At 44.0% G+C, this 22038-nt stretch overlaps 1 protein-coding gene across 1 annotated transcript; it reads left to right on the top strand.

The window, feature by feature from the left end:
• Window positions 1-1027: 1027 nt before the first annotated feature.
• Window positions 1028-19391, top strand: TMPRSS3 (transmembrane serine protease 3). Its single transcript, XM_030283649.4, has 13 exons — window positions 1028-1045; window positions 2358-2502; window positions 4142-4252; window positions 5134-5250; window positions 6640-6763; window positions 7760-7885; window positions 8558-8601; window positions 9338-9503; window positions 11885-12054; window positions 13421-13516; window positions 14661-14803; window positions 15963-16115; window positions 18628-19391. The coding sequence occupies exons 1-13, from the start codon at window positions 1028-1030 to the stop codon at window positions 18646-18648; spliced, it is 1434 nt and encodes a 477-aa protein (XP_030139509.4). The 3' UTR covers window positions 18649-19391.
• Window positions 19392-22038: the final 2647 nt, after the last annotated feature.

Consider the following 22038-nt stretch of genomic DNA (forward strand, 5'->3'; position numbering starts at 1 on the left):
CACCTGGCCAGCTTGAGCAGGTTCTCCAGCCATTTGGAGAACCTTCAGAACTATCTGAAGCCTGGTGGGGAGAGTATCTCCATTTCCAGGGAAAGCTGCTGAAAGAGTGACACAGGAGACGATGAAGGATTCTTGACGTCATGGCTTAAGTTAACAGGATCATGAGGTGGTGTCCTCTCCTTTGGAAGTGCCAGTCTCCATCATGCACAGAAATGGGACTGAAGAGCTTCTCTCATATCAGCCACATTCCAGGGACATAGAAAACTTTCATTTCCTCCCTTGCCTCTCAGAGTGTAACTTGTTTCACTTACACCCCTGTGGCTTTTTGCATCATCCTTCCTTCTCCTTCCTTCTTCCATCCTTCCTTCTATCAGAAATCTCTCTTCTAAGTCAAAACAACCCAGACAAATTTTTACTACCCTTGAGCATTCCTTGCAGCTGAATGTCCATTTCCATTTTCCAAATCCCAGAGTACAACTGAGCTGATCCTTCAGCAACATGAGACACTGCTTTTTCACAAACCCCGTGCAGGCAACACGGCGAAGGCTAAACCCAGCAAAGGAGGAGCAAGGTGAGCCTGTGAGCTGTGTGTGCTCAGAGATGAAGAGATGAAGAGCAGAAGAGATGAAGAGATGAAGCCCTGGGGCTGCTCTCCCCTGCCAGCCACAGCTCTTGGCGTTCAGGGTCCTTGCTTTTGGCAGAGGACGATCAAGCGCTCACGTGGCGTTCGCGGGGCGCCTTTGCTAAGGGTTTAGGAGAAGGTTTGCACATCCCACAGTGTTGCTCGATGTTTTTAAGCTAATTAAACAGCGTGCTGAATTTTTATCTGCCCCTTTCCATAGCCATGCCATCCGGGGCCACCCGATACGCCTCTCCAGGTTGGGTTACACGGGCTGCGGCCTCGATGCCGCGCGCGGCAGCCGGCTGGAAACCCTCCCTGAGCCCTGAGCAGAGAGGCTCAGCAAACTGCGAGTTTACTTTGGGTTGCTTTTGATAATGAAGAAGGAAAACAGTTTTGCTTTTAACTATGACTTCTCAGGAAGAGGTGAGTGAAGGCTTGGCAGCGTGTGATAGCCTCTGAATAAGTGAAATGTCAGTGTTTGGTTTGCATGTAATTTAGTTCACAATGCTGTTTTGTTTCCTGATGGGCAAATTATGCCCCAGCAAGAAGGCTTTTTTGCTTTTAATATTCAACAATCATGCTGGCAGATTCTCTACAAAGTTTAATTTATGTTCAATGAAATGTAGGTGAAATTTTACCAAATGAAAGAGCATAAACCTTATTACTGAAACGTGAAAAAATACTCCAGGGTATACCCCATTATAGATATAATGTTACAGGTAAAACATGTATTGTTTGCCTAAAATGTGTTACTGTAAGCGTTTTCTGTGACTGACTCTGCAAAAATACTGCTTTTACAGCTTACTAGCTCCACTGTCTTTAACAAACCTGGACCTATTTCATATCACTCTGAGTTCAAAAATCTGATTATTTTTGCCATTGTGCAGAACCAGAGTTAGAAATTAGCATTTCAAATGTATTTGCCCCAAATTTTAGTGTAGAATTCTTTAGTTTTTTCCCTGTGTAGTAAGTTATCAAAAGTTTACTGGAGTAAAATTCCCCTGAATGAGGAGCCTGTCAGGTGTTCTGCTGCTGTCCTATGCATTTTAGTCTTTATCTTGTTTTCTGTTGCAATTACAGAGCAACGGATGGATTCACAGCCCCAGTGTGAGTTATTAAAAGTAGCTCTGGTGCTTAGACAAATCTGAACAAAATTAACCTCAGTAGTTTGCTGGTAAATTAATTAGAAGTGCTACTCTCATGAAAATTAAGTACATAACGATGTATTGTGTCCAGCTCTGAGGTTCCCAGCACAGGAAGGACATGGACAGTGCTGGAGTGAATCCAGAGGAAGCCAGAAAGATGCTCAGAGGGCTGAAGCACCTCTGCTATGAGGAAAGGTTGGGAGAATTGGTGTTGTTCATCCTGAAGAAGAGAAGGCTCCAGACAGACCTTGTACTCCAGCCTTCCAGTACTCAAAGAGGGCTGCAAGAAGGTTTAGATGAGATGTTAGGAAAAAATCCTTCACTATGAGTATGGTGAGGCCCTGGCACAGGGTGCCCAGAGAATTTCTGGATGCCCCTAGATCCCTGGAAGTGTCCAAGGCCAGGTTGGACACTGGGGCTTGGAGCAGCCTGGGACAGTGGAAGGTGTCCCTGCCCATGGCATGGGGTGGAACTGGATGAACTTTAAGGTCCCTTCCAACCCAAACCATTCTGTGACTCAATGATAACATTATAATAATTATTTTATTTCTTTTATCTTTTATTTTTTTTTCCCTCTTCTGTTGAGTCAGGTTCAAGGGACAAATCCCACTACTGGAAGTCTTGAAATCATCTCCGTTACAGAAGATGAACCACCAGTACCACAAATTCAGTTTACCTTCAAAAGATTTTTCTTCATACCACAGGCAAGAGTGGACCCGAGTGCAGATGGATCTGGTAGGGACAATCCACAGCCCTCTGACCTTTGTAAACCCAGTGGCCACTGTGTGCCAAGCTGTGCTTGCCCACCCAGAGCAAGCAATCACACTGAGGAGGAGGAAACACAACCTCCCTTCCCCAGGTGTGAGGTTTGCCAGCTCAGTGATGTGATGACATCTTGTGTCGACTTGCACACACCAGCATTTTCCACACCCAGATTATTCACACAGAAGCAAATGCTTCCCCACACTTTCCAGGCACATTTTTGAACGGTTTGTTTGAAATTTTGCCAACCTGGAAATTGGTCCATTAAAAAATCTGAATATACAATGCAGCAGCCTTGAATGATTAGCATGTCTGTTTGCTGCTTTTCATTGATTTCAAAATAACCATGGGTTCCAACAGAGGCAGGCTGAGCTTCCAGAATGAAAATAGAGCAATTTAATTTTCTAGTCCATTAGCTGCTGCAGCTGTCTAAGATTTTTGGCATCCCAGACACCAATTCCATTGCCAAAACCAGTAACTCAGCTGCTCCTGAGAGTCTGAGGGAGCTGGGATTTACCTAGAGAGTCTATAAACCCTTGAAGACACTCCTTTTCCTTGACTGATTGTATCTGCCAATCTCAATTATAACGCCTGAGCAATGAGAAAGTGAAGACCTGAATGAACTAAAATTAAAGACAAGGTTCTGTCAGTTCCTGTGTGCACTCATGACCCAGCTGTGTTTGCTATTTCCCCACAGTTTGCCCTTTGTATAGCAGAATACATTTGAGACAAGTGAGCCACTCATTATTTTCAGCAGAATCTCTTGTTGTCTTCCAGACTGGCAATACCACTGAGTAGAGGTCAGCTCTGGAGGTCAGTGGTTGGTAAACAGATCCAGCTCATGAAACATGTTCTCATGTTCTGCAATAACTACTGATGTATATTTTAACTTTAGATGCAGCTTTTTGTACTTGAAAACTCAAGACTCAGCCTTGAGACATCACTCAGTTCTCTTCTTGCCTTTATAGCAAAACTTTGAACAGATGACTTTTTTACAGTTTTTGAGACTAGGTAGAGGATCCCGATTTTTTCTTTTTCTTTTTTTTTGCAAATTTAGCTTTCAATAATTTTCAATTAACCTTGCTTCCAAGTCCAAAGGGACCAGAGAATTTCCTCCCTCTTGTCTTGAACTTCTATTTATGAGCTGCACACAGGTCTGATTACACAGACACAAGAGGTCTGAATTTCATTTTTATCCCAGAGCCCAAGTTTTCAGCAGAGGTGCTCATATGCTAGAAAAGCTCCCAGTGGGATGTAGCCCATGAAAATGAAAATTTGGAGCTCACATGGTTGATTGCATTGAGGACAGGCCAGGTGCTCTGCAGGGGCACAACTCAGACCCTCCCAAGGCAAATGCTCAAGGGATTTGAGCATTAATAATAATAATAATAATAATAATAATAATAATAATAATAAATGACCAGAACAGCCCCAAAGCACTTGGAACTTTCTTATTCCCTGAAAAAGCAAATCTAAATCCCTTCTGGTGAGGTCAGCTCATGAATTATATCCAGGAGTTATTGATGATATCTAGTTTAATGTTAGATAAATCTTTCTGATTGCCAGCTCAGCTGGTTTAACCTCACAGAAGATTTCTCTCTCTGTTTTCCAGGAGATATTGAACCACCTTCAATGTGCCATGCTCTTGTCTCCCTAAAATACTTCCCATATGTCTGTGGTTTATTCCTTGCAGTAACCCTAGCAGTTGCCATTGGCCTGGGTGGTGAGTACCATTAGTTATTTATTAAGTTCTCACTTAGCCATTCAAATGCTTAATTTTTCATGAGCTTTTTACTGAGAATGGAATTAAACTGCTACTGCGGCTTGTTTGTGGAAGTAAAAAATCTTGTTGAGGTGATGGCTTTAAATTTTATTTACATGTAGGGATAAAATAGGTCTGGCGCTCCTGAGAGGATTGGTGTAATATTTACAACACTGGGGAACCTGCAGCTTCAGGAAACCTTTCTCTAGAAAAAATTTTTCAGCTCCCCTCTGGCAATGAGCTGAGTTTAGAAACTGGGGGTAAAAAAGTTCCTGTGGGTAGCCCACACCATATTTTTGTCTTGTAATTCACTTTCTAAGCTTGCTTTCAAAGAATTAAAGAATTTCCCCTATCCAAAACAACTTCTATAAAGGAAAAGAAAATGCAGAATGAGTTTAGCTGTGACTGGGAAGTGTGACCTGCCCAGGTCCAGGGGTTGTTGTGTCTCCACACCTGGAATAGGGAGCAGCTTGTGGGAGCTTGAGGCATCCCCCTGGGGAGAGCGAGCACTGGATGTGTTTTCCAAGGGTCTCCCTAAATTCCTGCTGAGGGTCTGAGGCACCAGGCAGGAACTCACCCTCGAGTGAAATTTAAACTGTGCAGAGGGAGCTGGGAAGAGTCAGCACACACAGCAAAGCTGACTCCTCCTACGAGTCATTACTAATAAATGAGTTTTAGCAGCACCACGTAGCAACCTCCAGATTGTATTTCAAAAGTTCCTGGAGTACAGGAGCTGGCTTTTCCTTAGCAAGACTGAAATCTGGACAGATAATGGAATGCAGAACTGTTAAATTAAAATCCAAGTGTGTTTTTGTTGCCCTGTGTTCTTTCATTCCTTTTAGTCCAGTACAACTGCATTGGGAAATTTCGCTGTCGATCATCCTTTAAGTGTATCCAGAAATCAGCCAGGTGCAATGGTGTCTTCAACTGTAAAGAAGGGGAGGATGAGTACAGATGTGGTAATTCAATTTTGATTATAAATCCCTCCTACCTCCTCCTGTAGAAGTGGCAAGTTATCAAAGAATGCTTATTGTAAAGATTTTGTGTGAGACTAGAAAGACAGAGACCAATGGAATATCTAAATCACCAATTCAGAGGAACAATCTCTCTGAGGCACTGATTTACAGTTTATGAAAAATCAAACTACTTTTTAGATAAATGTGATGAATATTGTTACTGCCATTTTTGATAATTTTCTCCATTAGAAGCCTAGATGCTTTTTGACTGATCACATTTCTTCTGCCTGCAAGGTGTAACCCCACTGCCTTACCATGTGTAAATACAGAATACTCTGTATTCACCGGCACACTGCTGTGCTGAGTCAGTTTTGAAGATTGCAAAATCCTGGTGTTATCTTAAAGGATGTGGGAATAGGAAAAATCAGCCTTTTGTGCATTCAGTGCTGCAGAATTTCCTGCTTCATGTGTGAAATATATAACTTCTTTCTGAATTTTTTTATGTGGTAGTTTTGGGAATCACAGGGATGCTTTAAATAGCACTTCCCTGTCCTGTGCTGTGTGGTATTCACAGGTGGCTGTGGTGTTCACAGCCCCTGGAGGGAAAGGACTCTAATGTTAAACAGAATAACTGGGGTTTAGCTCAGTGCACTTGTAATCCTGGCTCCTGTACCTACAGGTAAGGAGGCAGCACAGCATTCCCTCTGTGCAATAATGACAGGAACCACGAGGCTTTGGCCCCAGCTAACCCTACACAATGTGTTCAGCATTTGGAGAGTTTTCCCCAGGGAGGTTTGATGTGTCTGTGGAGCCAGTGACAACACCTCTGCTTTTCCTGTCTTCCTTTGCAATTCCATAACACTGGAATCGTGGGCAGGTGTGGGAAATCCCTCTTCAGCAGAGACCACCTGCATGGCCTCCCTTCTCCCTCACAGATGTGCCCTTTCCCAGGTCCAGGACAGCTGGGCACAAGTGCATCCACCTGTCTGACAGAGGATGTGCTCACTACCTTCATCCCTTAACCTGACCATGGGTTTCATCAGGGCAAAGCATCTGCAGCTCCAGCTCACTGCAGTCACCAAGGCTTGCTTAAAGCTCACTGGAGGGCCTGGAAGACTCCACCACCTGTATTAGAGCTGGAATTCTCATGAGCAAAGATTTTTTCCCCCTAGCTGTCCTCGCTCAGAGTACCTTATTTCCCTTCTTTAATGGAAGGTGAGAAAAACAAACAAACAAAAAAAAAAAAAAAAAAAAACCCACAGAAAAACTCTGTCAAAGAATCCAAAAAACCACAGACACCAGAGCGGTACCTGGGCACTGCCATGTGCCTGTTGTGTGCCTGATGTTCATCTTCCCAGCTCACTGAGGCTTTTCTTGTCCTGAATCCCAAAGTCAGGCTGAGTGGGAAGAGGGCAGTGCTGCAGGTGTTCACCTTCGGCTCCTGGCGCACGGTCTGCTCCGACGACTGGAGGGCAGAGTATGGGAACACCACCTGCAAGCACCTGGGCTTCTCAAGGTATGGACACCCATGCCAGCAGTTTAATTTGGCCTTTGGAACAAACTCTGAGGTCTTCAGTCTTTCTAACAAAACCTTGTGTTAGTTTGTGCCTTAAAAATGACAGTCCACCTTTGTGAGTCATATGGTTGAGGAGATTTGAGATGATGTACTTGTACATGGCAAATATCTTTTATTATTGCTATAAATCCTGCATGATGGCTGAATACAGTGGCTTGGCTAAATCTTCCCTTTGTGATGCAGGTGCCCAAATTGTATTTGTCACTCTAGTGGCTTTTAGAGAGGCACTAAAAACATATGAGCATTTTCAGTTCTTTTACTTCCCCTGAAGGTAAATTGTATACACAATTCATGTCATGACATCTGATAGGATTTAAGCTCCACTTCATAATTAGAGAAGAACATGGCAAGGCAGTTCTTGCTGGATTGATCCTATTCTGGAAAAAATACCATTTATTTCACAAACTTGCATAAAACAGAGAAGGATTTGTAGTCATGATTTGGCATGATGCTCTGTTATTTCTTACCATGGCATCATTCTGATTTCTGCTATAGTTAGCAGTAAAAAGATGCTTTGTATAAATCCATGTTGCCTTTAGGATAAAATACATCTCAATTTTTCAACAAAGAAGAGAAGAAAAAATTAAAAATTATTCATCCTCCCTGCCACTAAACATAACTCTAGAAAAAGGAGAAAATGAGCTTGTAAGTGGCTCAGGAAATATGCCAGCCACTTACAATGAAAAGCTTCATTGTAATATTACAATTAAACTTTACTTTCTCTGCCAGTTAAATGCATCTCAGCATGTGCGGCTTCCACACATGATTATGTCAAAAATACATGCACGTGGTAAGGAGCATAGCGGGAGGAAATAATTACTTTTATAGAATGCCAGCATCTGATTATTGTGGTTTTTCATAAGCAGAACCGGTGAATTATTTAAGCAGATTGCTGCAACGCTGTCTGGGGAAGCTGTGTTTATGGTTTATTTGCAGTTATGTGAGCTCAGGTGACCTGCCCGTGGCTGCAGTTGAAAAACAGTTCCAAAGACATTTCGTATCTCTCAGCCACTGGTTCTCAGCCGATCAAGGGACATCCCTGCACAATGCCACCAACCTCAGGTATGCCTCAGCTGCTTCAGGAAGAGAGCAATCAATAGAAGGGGACTTATTGATAGTTTGGGATTGTTGCTGTTTTCTGTTTTTTCAGGCACGTAGGACTTTGTGTTTGGTGGTGTTACACATGTTAGACTGAGGTTCAACAGCAGTCTTACTGGAATATAAACTGAGTCTCATCCAAGACCCATTAAAATCAGCAAAGGCTTTCAAATGAGCTGTTTGAAATGACTGTCCCATGATGCCATTTTTGCAAATGGATTGGCACCAGGCACCTCTGTTTTTCCACTATGAAGCAGTTTGTCTCAGTTTGCAGATCCTTCCACGTTTCCCAGTGGGTTTATGAACCCTTTATGGTTCATTTATTCCTCCTGACAAATGCTGGTTTTTCTTAGTTACCTTCCAGTGAAAAGGGAGCAATGGATCCAAGGAGACTCCAGATCTTCCCTTGTGGAAGAGAGAGCCCCTCTTCAGCAGGGCAGCAGATGGTCTTCAGCCAAGCTCCCAGTTTCAGTACTCCAGTTAAAGGTCCTGATTAGACTGGATGAGTTCATGCCTTTGTACCTCTTTCAATATATGAGTTACTTATATTTATGTGCACAGGAAAATGATATAATATTGAAAAAACACAAGGTATTTGTGACTTAGGAGTAATGCTGCGCTGTCTTCTCATCTCAGGGAGGAATGCTCTTCTGGCAATGTGATCATCTTAAAGTGCTTGGGTAAGAATCACAAAAAGTGAAAATAAAAGCAGAAACTATCCTTCTTTATCCACTGCATGGAAAGAGTTGGGAGCAAATGTGTACTCAGGGCATATTATGCTATCAGCTTATCACATCAAAGAAAAATTGTATTTTTTATGTAAAATTTGAAAGAATTTCAGAAGGTGAAAATAGGCTGGGAGGGCAGATTGGGAGCATGAGATAGCAGGAGCATTTCAGTGAGAATCCCAGTAGGAAGTGTATATTTAAGGACTGTGTGTTGAGTCCATGGACTCACACTGTAATTCCAAGTCTTTGGCATCTTGGCAGGAAAAGGGAAATTCTGCCTTAATGGCATTTCCATCCCACCTCTCCATGCCACCTAGTTCTCAGATTGGGATACAAAAAATCAAAATACAACAGCAAAATCACCACGAGGAGAGAGGAAATGCTTGAGCCTGTGTGTGTGGGACCCTGAGGATGAAGGAGAGCAGAGCAGGGGGGTTTTACAGCTCAGCTGAGCACTGCACCTTCATGGAAGGGAGAGACCCAGACCCCACAAACCCCAGGCCATGAGTGACCTGCAGGGATGGGAGGGAGCAGGAGAAACCTCTGGGATGTGGCCATGGGGATGGGGTGGGGATGCTCCAGCTGCAGAGACCTCCCACCCCCAGCAAGGCTGGGACACGAGGGGCTGCATGTGACCCAAACCAGGGCTGTGTTTCCTCTCTGGACGGTAACCTTTGCTTCCTGGCAGCGTGTGGGACCCGAGCCAGCTACGGGCCACGGATTGTGGGGGGCAACGCGTCGTCCCCCCGGCAGTGGCCGTGGCAGGTCAGCCTGCAGTTCCAGGGCCACCACCTGTGCGGGGGCTCGGTCATCACCCCGCTCTGGATCCTCACGGCCGCCCACTGCGTCTACGAGTGAGTGCCCAGATCTGATCCCTGCTCCCCAAATCCTCTGCTCCCCAAATCCCCTGTCCCCCAACCCCCCCTGCTCCCCAAATCCCCCTGCTCCCCAAACCCCCCTCCTCCCCAAACCTCTCTGCTCCCCAAACCCCCCTGCTCCGGGGACACTCGGCTTGCTCTTAAAAATAACCTGCAGGACGCACTGCCTCATCTGTGGTCAATGCCTTAGGGTTTGGCTTTTATGTTTTTCATGTGTTGGTAATCCTGCAATCTTCAGTGTATAGCTCTAGACTCCATATAGAGTGTTAGCTGCTGCTGTCCCATTTTGGACACAAAAAATTCCTCTCTAGGCCTGGGAATCAAGGACACCCCATTGTCTTGAGCCTCAAGAAATGTAGATGTGTCTTGAGCCTCAAGAAATGTAGACGAAAGTGTGTTTGGGGGGGAGCAAACGTGGGGTAAATACTTTATTACCTGAAGCTGTAATTGGAATATTAACCCCTGTGAGAAATGATGCTCACTTACAAATTTTTAAAAGATTTAATAAAACCTTATCAAAAATACAACGGAAGACTGAATAGAGAAAACATTACAGTGCTGGGAGCAGAGGATTTTCCCCACCATGTGCTCATCCACACAATGGAGGTTTTGTCTTTTAACCCTTTAGCCCCTCCCAAAGTTCTGTCCATCGACTCCTTCTTCACCATCCAGTGGTGGAATTAATTTCCTTAAATCTTGATTGGAGGTCAGGTGCTGCCATAGTGACAAGCTGACCCTCCCAAATGTCCCAACCCCAGGCCACCCCATAATAACAACACAAGGGGAGTAAAACATAACTATAAATTTATAAAACTTCTCTGAACATATATACATGATATTTGCCTTTTAATTGTGAGAGTCAGCCATGGCATTACTCGTCTATCACACCCCCAATATGCAAATGGACCAAACTTATAAAAGTGTGAAAATCCGTGACCCATATCCACTTTGTCTGCCCTAAATGTACCTAAAGACCCTTCAATAAATATAACTGCTTTTTATTTCCTTAATTTTGTCTGACATCTCTTTTTAGGTAGTCCTCAAAAAGGTATCATAACATTTTAATGGTTCCTCTCTCTTTGCATGATTCTTTATTGAAAAAAAGCTTCCCCAAAAAGTGATCTAAACCCAGGATCCCAGTTTCCAGATGTTCTGACCACTCCCAGCTCCCTGAGAAAACATCTTAAAACAAGATTTAAGTGCTAGATTTTAGGTATCCCAACCTGCAATTTCTGTAAATTGCATGTACAAAATTTGTATTTGACTTCTCTGATCCACTGGAGCTCCAAAACAAATTGCAGGATTCTTTTCAAGTTGACAGGATCAATCAGTGATTATAAGTCAGTTGTACTGTACTTTGTGCCCTTTGCCACTTACTCACTGCTCCTTTCTATGCAGTTGAGGAGGTCTTCAGGCTGTAAATAGATGCTAAATAGTTATTTAAACTCTTCTTCTTTGTGTAATTACAAACATTTATAACGAGCTGTCTGGTTTTGCAGCCTTGTTTGATGCTAATAGTGCAGGAGCACCTCTTACTCTGACCAGCTCCAGGCCACTTTCACCAAAGACATTTAGACAGCAAAAATGGGATTTGTCTGACCACTTTTAAGTATCACATGGATGCTTTCTTCTGATTAAGGTCTTGTACGATGCTTTTATACCCAGTAGAGAGAAGAGATGACATGGACAAACCCCACTCCTAATTCTTCTTTAGAGCCCTGTGTTGCCACAAAAATAATTACTTATGAATTCAGCATTTTAGAACCTTTGTCCTTGACTTTGTCCCCCCAACCCAGGTGGTTGTGGTGTGTTTGAAGGGTGATGGGGATGAGAGCTGGCAACACAAACCACAACCCTGGAGCCTTTTCCCAGGGGAGTGAGGCCAAAAGGAGAGGAGCTGCTCATGTGCTGGAGGCTGAAGGATGTTCCAGCTCATCAACTGGGGCAGAAACACCTTCCAGAAGGGAATTTTCCCCTAGAAAATGCCTTGCTACAAGTGCTTCTGAGGTCTGGCTGAGTGCAGGTGTACCAGGCAGCAGCTGTGGGGTCTCATAGGAGCACAAATAGCTGGGCTGAAGAAAAACTCTCAGATTTTTGTAGTAAGATTCATATAATTGCCCTGATAATGTACCAGTGACCCATAGTGTCTTACTGAGATTAGTCACCCAGTATCTTACTAAAATTAGTTTTGCATTTTTAAAAATTAGATGCAAAACACAGCCATTGTTAATAGAGAGGTAAGCCAGTACAGCAGACTGGAGTTATTTGCCTGTCGTATGTATAAGCTCAGGGGACAATTAGAAAAACCTGAGAGTTTTCCTGGAGGTTTGACCATCTCTTATACTTCTTTGTTCCAGCCTGTACTTGCCGAGCTCATGGAGCGTTCAGGTCGGGTTTGTGACTCAGCAGGACACCCAGGTTCACCCACATTCGGTGGAAAAAATCATTTACCATCGGAATTATAAACCCAAGACTATGGGGAATGACATAGCACTGATGAAACTGGCAGCACCTCTCACTCTCAATGGTAATTTACCTCTGTGAGCTTGCATTTGACTTTCTCACCTTCCCAGCTAAAACACCCCTGTCCACACAACACCAGCAGAAACCCCCCAGCCCCAATGTGAGCAGCTCCTCTGTACTCCATATCCAGGCATGGACAGCAACAACGTGCTGCAAAATGTTCCCAGTCCACTCTGGTATTGATTTACTGCAGGCATTTATTAATAGGCAAACATTAACTTTATTCTTTCTAAATATTCTTCCTATCTAAAATAAACACCCTGCCTCATTCTGCTTGGAGGTCACAGAGATTTTTATCATGTCCTTTCCATGAGTACTGGGGGATTCAGAAGTGTCCAAAGCTGAAAATCAGGCTTGAATTTCAAAGAGAAGAGAAGGTAATTTGAATATAATGATGATTTAAATGAAAGCAACTTTTATTTTTTCGATTGGATGCTACCTGCAGTTGATAAAATGAGTTGAAATAATATGCAATAATATTGTATGAATTGTAATACCTGCCAATACCTCCTAATCACTGTGAGCTGGGTGCAGAGGGGAGCTGGTGCTCTTTGACACATCTAGGCAGTCGTTTTCTAAATCAGTTCTCTTGTAATGGTTTAAAATTTCACTTTTAATGAAAATTAATCTCGATTTTTTTTTTTTTTTTGGTTTTGTCTCTCAGATTTCTGCCGATTTCTTCTGCTCATGAATAGCTTTGGGAATAAGGAATAATAAGGGATACTTAAGGAATAGGGAATAGTAGGAAGGAATAGTAAGGAATAGTAGTGGCTGTGCACCTGAGCATGTTCCCATTGTGTTCTGTGCTGGGGGCTTGATGCTTTGAGCTGGGATCACTGCACTGTGCAGAGCAGAACCACTGGGAGCTGCCCAGTTACATTTTGTAATTTCCCTCCCTTTTCTCAGCACCCATTTGTCCCTGCAAGAATCAAGCTCTGATTTTATCCCATAAAATTCCATGTCCCACAGTGCAGAGGCACCAAAACTCTGTGAGCTGATGGGTGGGAAGAAAAGAATCCAAGTTTTTTCCAGCTCCTTGTCTCACCCCAGCAGCTCTGGTGCCTCTGATCTGCCTTTCAGCTGCATCTTTTTTCTGTTCTTTCTTCAATTTATTGACCTGCTGATACCTCCTTGTGTTGCTTCATACCCAAAACTCATCGGGCTACTGTGGGTGCTGTCTCAAACCCTCAGTGTTGCCCACAAGACAAAAAGCCTGCAGAAAACTGCCAGGCTATTTGTGTGGGGAGTGGGTGGTGTTCATCACAAGTTCATTGCAAGGCAAATCTTCAAGTTTTCCTGAGACATATAAGCTTTTCTTTTTTGCTAAATTTTGATTCTCTTCTCTCTCCCTTTTTTTTTTTTTCAAATAGGTCACATTGAACCGATCTGTCTGCCCAATTTTGGTGAACATTTCCCAGCAGGGAAAATGTGTTGGGTATCAGGATGGGGAGCAACTGTGGAAGGAGGTATTTTAAACTGTCTGCTGATGATTTCACTGCATGCACACATCTTACATACCGTTAATACAGGATTTGGCTGGGGCACTGTTTAACACTAAATTTTCTGGAATATCTGGAGGGAGAAAGACGACATATTACTAAATTTTAAGCACAAATTGAACTGCAATAGCACTGTGCAAAGTCATATCACAAGGAGTGGATGGATATCCTCTGAAACAGTTGAAAATTACACATATAAAATGTCCCCAGTGTTGTACTCAGCCTCAGACAAACAGGCTGTGCCCTTTAGAACTCCAAGCATAGGAGGCACAGCATGAATGCAAGAATTAACCATCCCTTTTTTTTTTTAGAGAAAGCATATATGTATTTTGAGGCAGATTGGCTGATGTAGAAATTGGATAAAACAACATCAAAAAGAAAAGGTTGTTTGTTTTTTTTTTTTACCATGACTCATGGGTCATGTTAATCAATAATATAAACCGAACCACCTTCACGTGAAAATAGGTGAATTGTCACCCATTAATTGCTTTTTATCACTCTTCATTCATGTCATTGAACGTGTTTCTGTTGTTCAGAGAACAAGAACAGAACATTACCTGACCCACAGATAACAGCCAAAGGTGGGGAGAAAATGAAAGCAAGGTTTGCCACATGAAAAAAAAACAGCCCTGAATTGACAATAGGCAGTGTGCAAATACTCCCATTTGTAGAAAGGATGTGTTCAGGCGGTGAATGAAATAAAATAAATATTTATAAAGTAAATCAGATGTTTGCAGATGATTTGTTGACTAACAGAACAGGTGATAAATTCAGAACAGGTTTTGGCACTAGTATTGAACACAATGTTCAACAAGCTTTTTAGTTTATTAGTGTCATTAATTGTGTAGTTTGAAGTGGAAACACACAATGTCCAGATTTCATTGTTATTTTATACACTCTGATAATCCACATCTCTACAGAGTGGATAATTGCTGTGTTCTGTAAGTGATGAGACACTAAGTTGCCTTACTTTTGTCTCGGCATTTAACCATGTTTCTTTCCTCCTTCCTTGCCAATTCTTTGTATATAAAACATTCTCTCTTTATAAGTGGCGATTATTTTCAAGGACAGGAAGGATTTTTCTGGCTTTTTTTTTCATTTTTTTAAACAGGTGACACATCTGACACCATGAATTATGCAGGTGTCCCTCTGATTTCCAATGCAATTTGCAATCACAGGGATGTCTACGGTGGGATCATAACTTCTTCAATGCTTTGTGCTGGTTTCCTAAAGGGAGGAGTGGACACCTGCCAGGTATGGAAGTTTCCAAACTGCGACTGTGCTCATTGGAAATGGAAAAACATGAGTGATAAGCTATCAGAAGGCACTCCCAGGCTTTTCTTGGGCAAACATTTGGGTTTGTGCCATTTATTCTGCTTACCACAATTATCAATCACTGACCATGTGCATTCACACGCTACAATTTCCTTTTTATACTTCTTCTCTGGATCTTATCTGATACTTCTGAAGCCAAATTTGCTTAAGACGTATTTTGCTGCATGTGCTGCAGCATGGTGCCATCCTTTCTCTGCCTTGGCTGTGACCTCTGCACTGCACTGAATTGTACTTCCCTGCACTGTGAGCAGCTCCAGAGACCTGCAAGGTGCAGAAAGCCCATGGTGAAAAGCAGATAGGGCTGGGGAGGAATTCCTAGTGGAAGATGTCCCTTTTCCAAGCAGGGAGCTTGGATCTATGCATACTTCAATGTCCCTTCCAACCCAAATCTCTGTGATTCTGTGAACTTCATGTTTCCAGATTTGCTCCATCCCAATCACACTTGGGACAAATTAAAAAAAAAAAAAAAAAAAAAAAAAAAGCAAAGGCAGTGGGTGCCTAGATCTGCATTTCATCCCCTTTTTGCACACAATCCCCCCAAAAAGGCACTTGGCACCAGCTCTGCCCAGGAGAGCTGCCCAAAGGCAGCGTGCTCAGCTCACAGCTCCACGTGACAGGAGGAGCCCTGCTCACCAGTGGGACAGCCTTGATCCAAATTCCCTTTTTTCCATTCGTTTTGCTGGCTCTGATTCTTGTAGGACAGGAAACTGCCCCAGCAAAAATGAAATGGGAAGTTTTCAGCACTTAGATGCAAGTCCATTGAGATGAATCTGCATAGCAAAGTGTCTGGGAAGGGCTGGAAAAGCAGGCAGGAGCAGGCAGGGGAGGAGGTGTGAGATGTGAACTCGGTGCTGCAACCTTAGGCTCAGCTCATCTCAATAGCCAGGAGCCAGGGAATGAAAAATATGGTTTCATACATGTCTCAAAAGTCTCCAAGCCTTGCTGTAATGTGCTTTTCCCAGGACCCAGAACCTAGCAGAAACAAGAGATTTTAAATTACTGGACTATATCTCTCCCCCACAGACAATTTCCTCCTTTTCTGGGACACTAAAATTTGTTTTTATTCTTTTTCCCTCAGGGAGATAGTGGGGGGCCTTTAGCCTGTGAAGATATGAGTGTCTGGAAGCTGGTGGGGACCACCAGCTTTGGAGTGGGCTGTGCAGAGAAGAACAAGCCGGGTGTCTACAGCAGAACCACCTCCTTCCTGGACTGGATCCACGAGCAGATGGAGGTCTGGGCTGGCCCTGCTCCTCCACCTCTGGCTGTCACTTTGTGCCACACAAAGTGGGGTTTGGCCCCTATTTGTCAGAGCTGAGCTGTCTTGGATGGAGATTGGTGTTTGGGGATTGGGACAGGCCCTGGGGCAGAGCAGGGTGCAGGGGTGTGGGGACACCACGGAGGGGTAGGGAGGAGAGGACAGCACATCCACAGGGGTGGGAATCACAGGGGAGGGGGACTGGAGCAGCACAGGGAGGTGTGGAAGGGCTGAGTCAGGAGATGGGGGTCAAGGAAAGAGATCCTTGGGGACAATGGTGTGTGCAGTTCTGGTGTCCCCACTATAGGAAGGGAATGGTGGAGCAAGTCCAGAGAAGGGACACAAAGCTGCTGAGAGGACTGGAGCACCTCCCCTTTGAAGACAGGCTGGGAAAGTTGTGGCTGCTCAGCCAGAAGAAGAGAAGTTTATGTGGAGACCTCAGAGCACCTTCCAGAGTCTGAAAGGGCTCCAGGGAAGCTGGAGAAGGACTCTTTGTCAGGAACTGTAGTGACAGGACAAGGAGTGATGGTACAAATGGAAAGAGGGGAAATTTAGGTTAGACAGGATGAAATTCTTCCCTGGGAGGGTGGTGAGGCCCTGGCACAGGTTGCCCAGGAAGGTTGTGGATCCCTGGCAGTGTCCAAGGCCAGGATGGATAAGGCCTGGAGCAGCCTGGGCTAGTGGGAGATGTTCCTGCCCATGGCAGGAGAGGTTGGGATGAGCTGATTTTAGAAGTGCCTTCCAACCCTTAACATTCTGTGATTCTGTGACTTGGTTTGGAGCCCTGGGGCTGCTGCAGAGAAGCCTGGGGAGTGGAGGCTGAGTGGGCCAGAGAAATTGCAGAGGGACCACGGTGTTGGCTGGAAGGAGAGCAGGGCTCCTTTGCCTAGGCAGGGTCATCCAGAGCCATTCCAGAGGTCTCAGGCTGTCCTGCCTGGCTCACAGGTGCTCCTGCAGGAGACAAGGACCTGCAGCTCGCCCTGGGTCACATCCACCACCCATCCCCATGGGGCTGGCTCAGATACCCCGTGCAGGCTCAGGTGGTGCCAAGTGCACTGAGACACCTCAAGTGGCACTAAGCAGGGCAAGTGCAAGGCAGGAGAACCCTCCTCCAGTGCCCTGGGAGGATTCTGGACAGGCAGAGAGCTGTGCACAGGCTCTTAATTGTTATTGATTAATTGTTTAATTAATTCTCCTGTCTTAGTGGCAAAGCCACAGAGTGTGCCTCCCATTCTGCTGCAGCCTTGGCCTGGCAGACAGAGCTGCTGTTCCCACACCCATCCTGCTGGGATGAGAGAATGCATGGACAGCAGTGGTGCTATTCCAGCAATGCAGCAATGCAGCAATGCAGCCACGTGCTGAAACCACCCCTGTGGCCATCTCACTTGTGAAATACGTGAGGCTTCCTCCTCAAACCAAACTGCCAATATCAAACAGTCACAGACAAGCAAATGCCCAAAATAAGGTGATGTGTGCAATTTCAGCTCAGCCCACATCTGAATACTGGATGACACACACTGTTTTCACAGCTTGTATTGCCCATGATGATTTGTGCTCTCACAAGATTATCTGTCACTTAAAGAAAACAGGAAAACAGAATCTGAGTCTTCAACACCTGTAATATTACTTTATTTTACTCTCCCTGAAAATGTCATTCTGATTTATTTGCATATACAAACATTCCAGATTAAGAGCTCATATCACATGAAATCACAGATCTCCATTATAAAGCGATCAAGGGAGAAAAAAAGTACAGCAAAATCTTTGTTGAGCCAAGTGCTAAAATATTGGAATTTTTCAGAAGGGTATCCTTCAGAGGTAAGTTTATCCCCTTAGAAAGGATTTTCAGGTGCAGCATGGAAACATGGGCACTTTTTAATGGGCTCTGAAGCAAACCTAAAGAAAGGAGAACCAGTGTGCCTTTAGAAGTGGGGCCAAGGAAATGGCTTGTACCTGGCAGAGCTGTACTGGGGCATAGCCCAGATCAAACTGGAGCAGAGAAGCTTTGGGGTGACCTAATTGCAGCCTTCCAGTGCCTGAGGGAGCTGCAGGAAGGATGGAGAGAGACTATTGACAAGGGCCTGGAGTGACAGGACAAGGGGCAATGGCTTCAAACCAACAGAGAGTAGATTTAAATTAGATGTTAGGAATAAATTTTTCACTTTGAGCATGGTGATGCCCTGGCACAGGGTGCCCAGAGGAGCTGTGGCTGCCCCTGGATCCCTGGCAGTGCCCAATGCCAGGTTGGACAGGGCTTGGAACAACCTGGGACAGTGGGAGGTTTCCCTGCCCATGGCAGGGGGGTTGGAATGAGATGATCTCTTCCAACCCAAGCCATTCCATGATCCTGCTGGCAGGATCAGCTCCTGCAGCCCCTCAGTCCCCTTGGAGACCTGAGTGCAGTGGGAAAACCTTTCCAGAGCTCCATGGGTGGCAGCACCAGCATTTGCAACAGATGCATAAATATTTTGGTTTTTTTTTTTCCCAGAGAGAAGAACTGCAGACCTGAGGGCAGTAGCTGTGCTCTGGGCTCCTGAAAACCCACATCACACTCCAGCCCCACAGAAGGATCCAGCCCATTCTTCTGGTCACCTGCTCTGAGCTCTGGACCTTCACAGAGCACCTTTCACTGTTTCTTTTGGTTACTGGCAGCTGCACTTGATGCAAACTGTTGCACATTCAGCCTGTTTTGGGTGGAAGAAGCAGATGGATGATCAGCATGTGTGTTTACTGCCAGCTACTGATTTTACACGAAGGAAAAAAGCTAAGACTGATAACCCTGGATGCTGTCACAATAAAGTTTTGCAGAAAAAGACTAGAATAACTATAGGTTAGTTGCTCACTGTTATTTTAGTGCTTACCTTCCAAGAACCAGACTACAAAATATCTTTTTTCCTGAAAGTATTCATATAGGTCCACAAGAGGTCTGTGCTCTGTTGCACAGGCAGCAGCAGCTTCCTTTGGCTCCAAAAGCAAGCAGGAAGCAGAAGGTTGGCACTTTTGACAAGTATGTTCAACTCTTAGAAAAAATAATCTCTGAATTCAAATGTATTATCATGTCGCTGTGAACAAAGTTCATAAAAATCAAATTCTTACATTTTTTCCTGCAGAAAATAGCTCTGAAATGAGCAACAGGTTGTAACTTGACTGGAAAATTCTGAGGTTACTGAACTTAAATGGAAGAGGAGCTTCTTTATGCCCTACTTTCCCTCCTTTTCTCTGCTAATGGGACAATTCAGATCTTTGTGCCTCTTAGTGACATCAGTGTGTGGAGGGACTGATGCCAGCCAGACAAAGGACAAAATATCTGAAATGCTGCTGTGGTTTCCTGATTTCCATTTTAATAAAACAGTCTCAGCTATTTTTAGGCTGGAAAATGCCTGATTGTTTGACACTTGCCCTTTGTAAAAATCCCAGGGTGAAAGTTGTCAATTTCAGAATTGATCGCCAAGGATGGCGTGGGCTGAATAATGGATAATATTGTCAGAGCTTTCCCATATCAGCCAAAATTGATCTTATCATCTGATAAGGTGCTGGTGATCTTCTTGAGATGTGATTTTGGATGCAGTCTGTGTGCTTCTAAATCAGTGTTTCCATCACCACTGCTGCAGGAAAGCGCCGGCAGAAGCAAAACTTAATTTTTGCTGTAATACATCGGGTCAAATCCGAGAGAAAACAGCAAACCCACATGGACTGTTGTTTGCAAACCTTCCACCCTGACTGAAGAAACTGCAGTGCAATGGAAACTTCCCAAGCCTGCATGTTGTTAAAAAGAAGAGGGAATCATTATTGCAAAGCTGACACCAAAACTGGAATTAATTTGAACTGGCAGAAGCATGACAGAACTACAACAAAGTATGTTGAACCCTTGTGTAGCTAAGACATTTTCAGAAGAGTTTTAATGTTCATTGCTTGTTATAATGACATTTTCACAGCCCAACATGGCTGATATTTTAGTATTATCAGCAATCTGAAGATGAGTGTGCTGCTCTTGGAGCTGACAGTGTTGTTACTTCATATTTCTGAAAGGACTCCTGAAAATTCCTTTTGAACTCTCCTGTTTCTATAAAAAGACTGTATGATAAGTATCCATTGTGGTCTGCTTTTGTATTCAAGAGAAATCCAGTGTAAAATGTGGAAAGCTACTGAATTCTTCCCAACCAGAAGCCACACTGACCCCCAGATCAATGACAATCACTTATGGGTAGACCCAGCCCTGTGAGCCTGCAAATCTTCCTTTTTTCTTCCTTCTGATTTTTGTTAGACCCCTTGCTGTGCTGTCTTAATAATCCACAGGCAGAATCACAGAATCATGGAATGGTTTGGTTTCTAAGGGACCTTACATCATCCAGCTCCAGCCCCCTTGCCACATAAAAGAGTCACTCCCTACAGATGGATTTTCCTGCCCCTCCATATGCCATTAACATCCATGCCAGAGGCTTTAAAATAAATATAATCACAATAGTAACATATTTCTTTATATTAAGCCAAGTGAATATACCTAGGGGTTTAGGGCATTTGCTGTGGGAGGTGTTTTGTATGGACATTATGTTTTATTCAGGACTGCTGAAGTGGTTATCAGTGTGACAGCTGGAATGAACTGTGCACAAAAGAATAACTCTTCAAAGAGTTTTTAAGGCAGGTTACCAAACTTTTCCTTTTCCTTGGGATTTCTTCTCTTCATTCAGCAAAAATCATTTTCAACACCACACGTGCAGGTACAGAGGGCTGCCAAAGCAGGTGGGGCTGAAGGCAGCTCTGGTGTAAGTAATCCTGATTAGGGGTTCCATGGTAAACACCTTGGGAGTGTTTAAGACCTTTCTATTAGGGGAGTGTCTATTTGCCACGTTATTAAAGAGGCTGATGAAACAGCCTCTGGTTTGGGAGCTCGGATCACTGGTGTGACACAGGGTTAATTTACAACCACAGTAACATGTCACAGACTGTCAGGAAATAATTCCAATGTTCTCCACACGCTGGACTTCGTGAGACATGTCCAGCACGTGAAGAAAAATTCCTGTGCTGTTCATCATCTGCTCCTGTCACCATGACAGTTTAGCCAAGAAACTGAGAAAAATCTGGGAAGTTTGGATGAACCACAAGTGACTTTTATTCAATATGCAGTTTTCCCAGAGATTCTGAGAAATATCACATCGATGAACTCTCCTTTGGCCAATCCAAAATATTTTTTTTCCACTTCTGATGTACAAATAAGCAGGAAATTTCTGTTAAGAGGCAGAGATAAGCATAAAAAAGAGAGCCTATGATTGGTGTCTGAGGAAGCCAAAGTGCCTTCTAAGAGGTGACATGCATTTAACTTGCTTTTGACATGCTTTTAACACATCCTGCACCAGAAACATCCCAGAACAGAGGTGGGGATCTGCCCAGCTCTGCTCTTAGGGCAAGGTTCAAGTAAGTCTGTAAATGCAAATTTAAGAACTGCACATTAAGCTTAAAAAAAAATTAGATCTGAGTGTTTTTAGAGTGTCTCCAATACCTAAAGAAAGCAGGCTGAAAGCTTTCACCCTAAGTGCTGCACTGTGCATCCTGCTGGTGCTGCTCCCAGCCTCGTTTGATCCCTGGGAGGTGCACAAACTCCAGCATCTCTGGGAGTGCAGCACTGCTTTAACATCTGCAGGCCAAATTTCATTCCTCCAACAAAAAGCCCTGTGAGAAGCAGTTTCAGAGCACCAAGAGCCCCAGATTACACAAAGCACAGTAAGAAAGGAGCTTACCTGGTGTGTTTGACTTTAGGGAAGGTACAAGGAAGTGTTTCTTATCTGGACTGAAAGAGCACACTCGATCATTGCCTCTAATCTCTCTTTTGATGTGTTTAACACGAGCAGAGGCTTCCAAGTTTGTTTTGTTGCTTTTGTCACGTGTTTTCTTGCTGGTGGAG

The sequence above is a fragment of the Taeniopygia guttata genome, chromosome 1 (genome assembly GCF_048771995.1).
Source record: "Taeniopygia guttata chromosome 1, bTaeGut7.mat, whole genome shotgun sequence".
NCBI lineage: Eukaryota > Metazoa > Chordata > Aves > Passeriformes > Estrildidae > Taeniopygia > Taeniopygia guttata.

Excerpts from the sequence above, each read along its gene's own strand:
- TMPRSS3 (XM_030283649.4), top strand. Across the intron at positions 6,764-7,759 it reads AAGCACCTGGGCTTCTCAAG|TTATGTGAGCTCAGGTGACC; the intron begins GTATGGACACCC and ends GTTTATTTGCAG. Across the intron at positions 16,116-18,627 it reads GGATCCACGAGCAGATGGAG|AGAGAAGAACTGCAGACCTG; the intron begins GTCTGGGCTGGC and ends TTTTTTTCCCAG.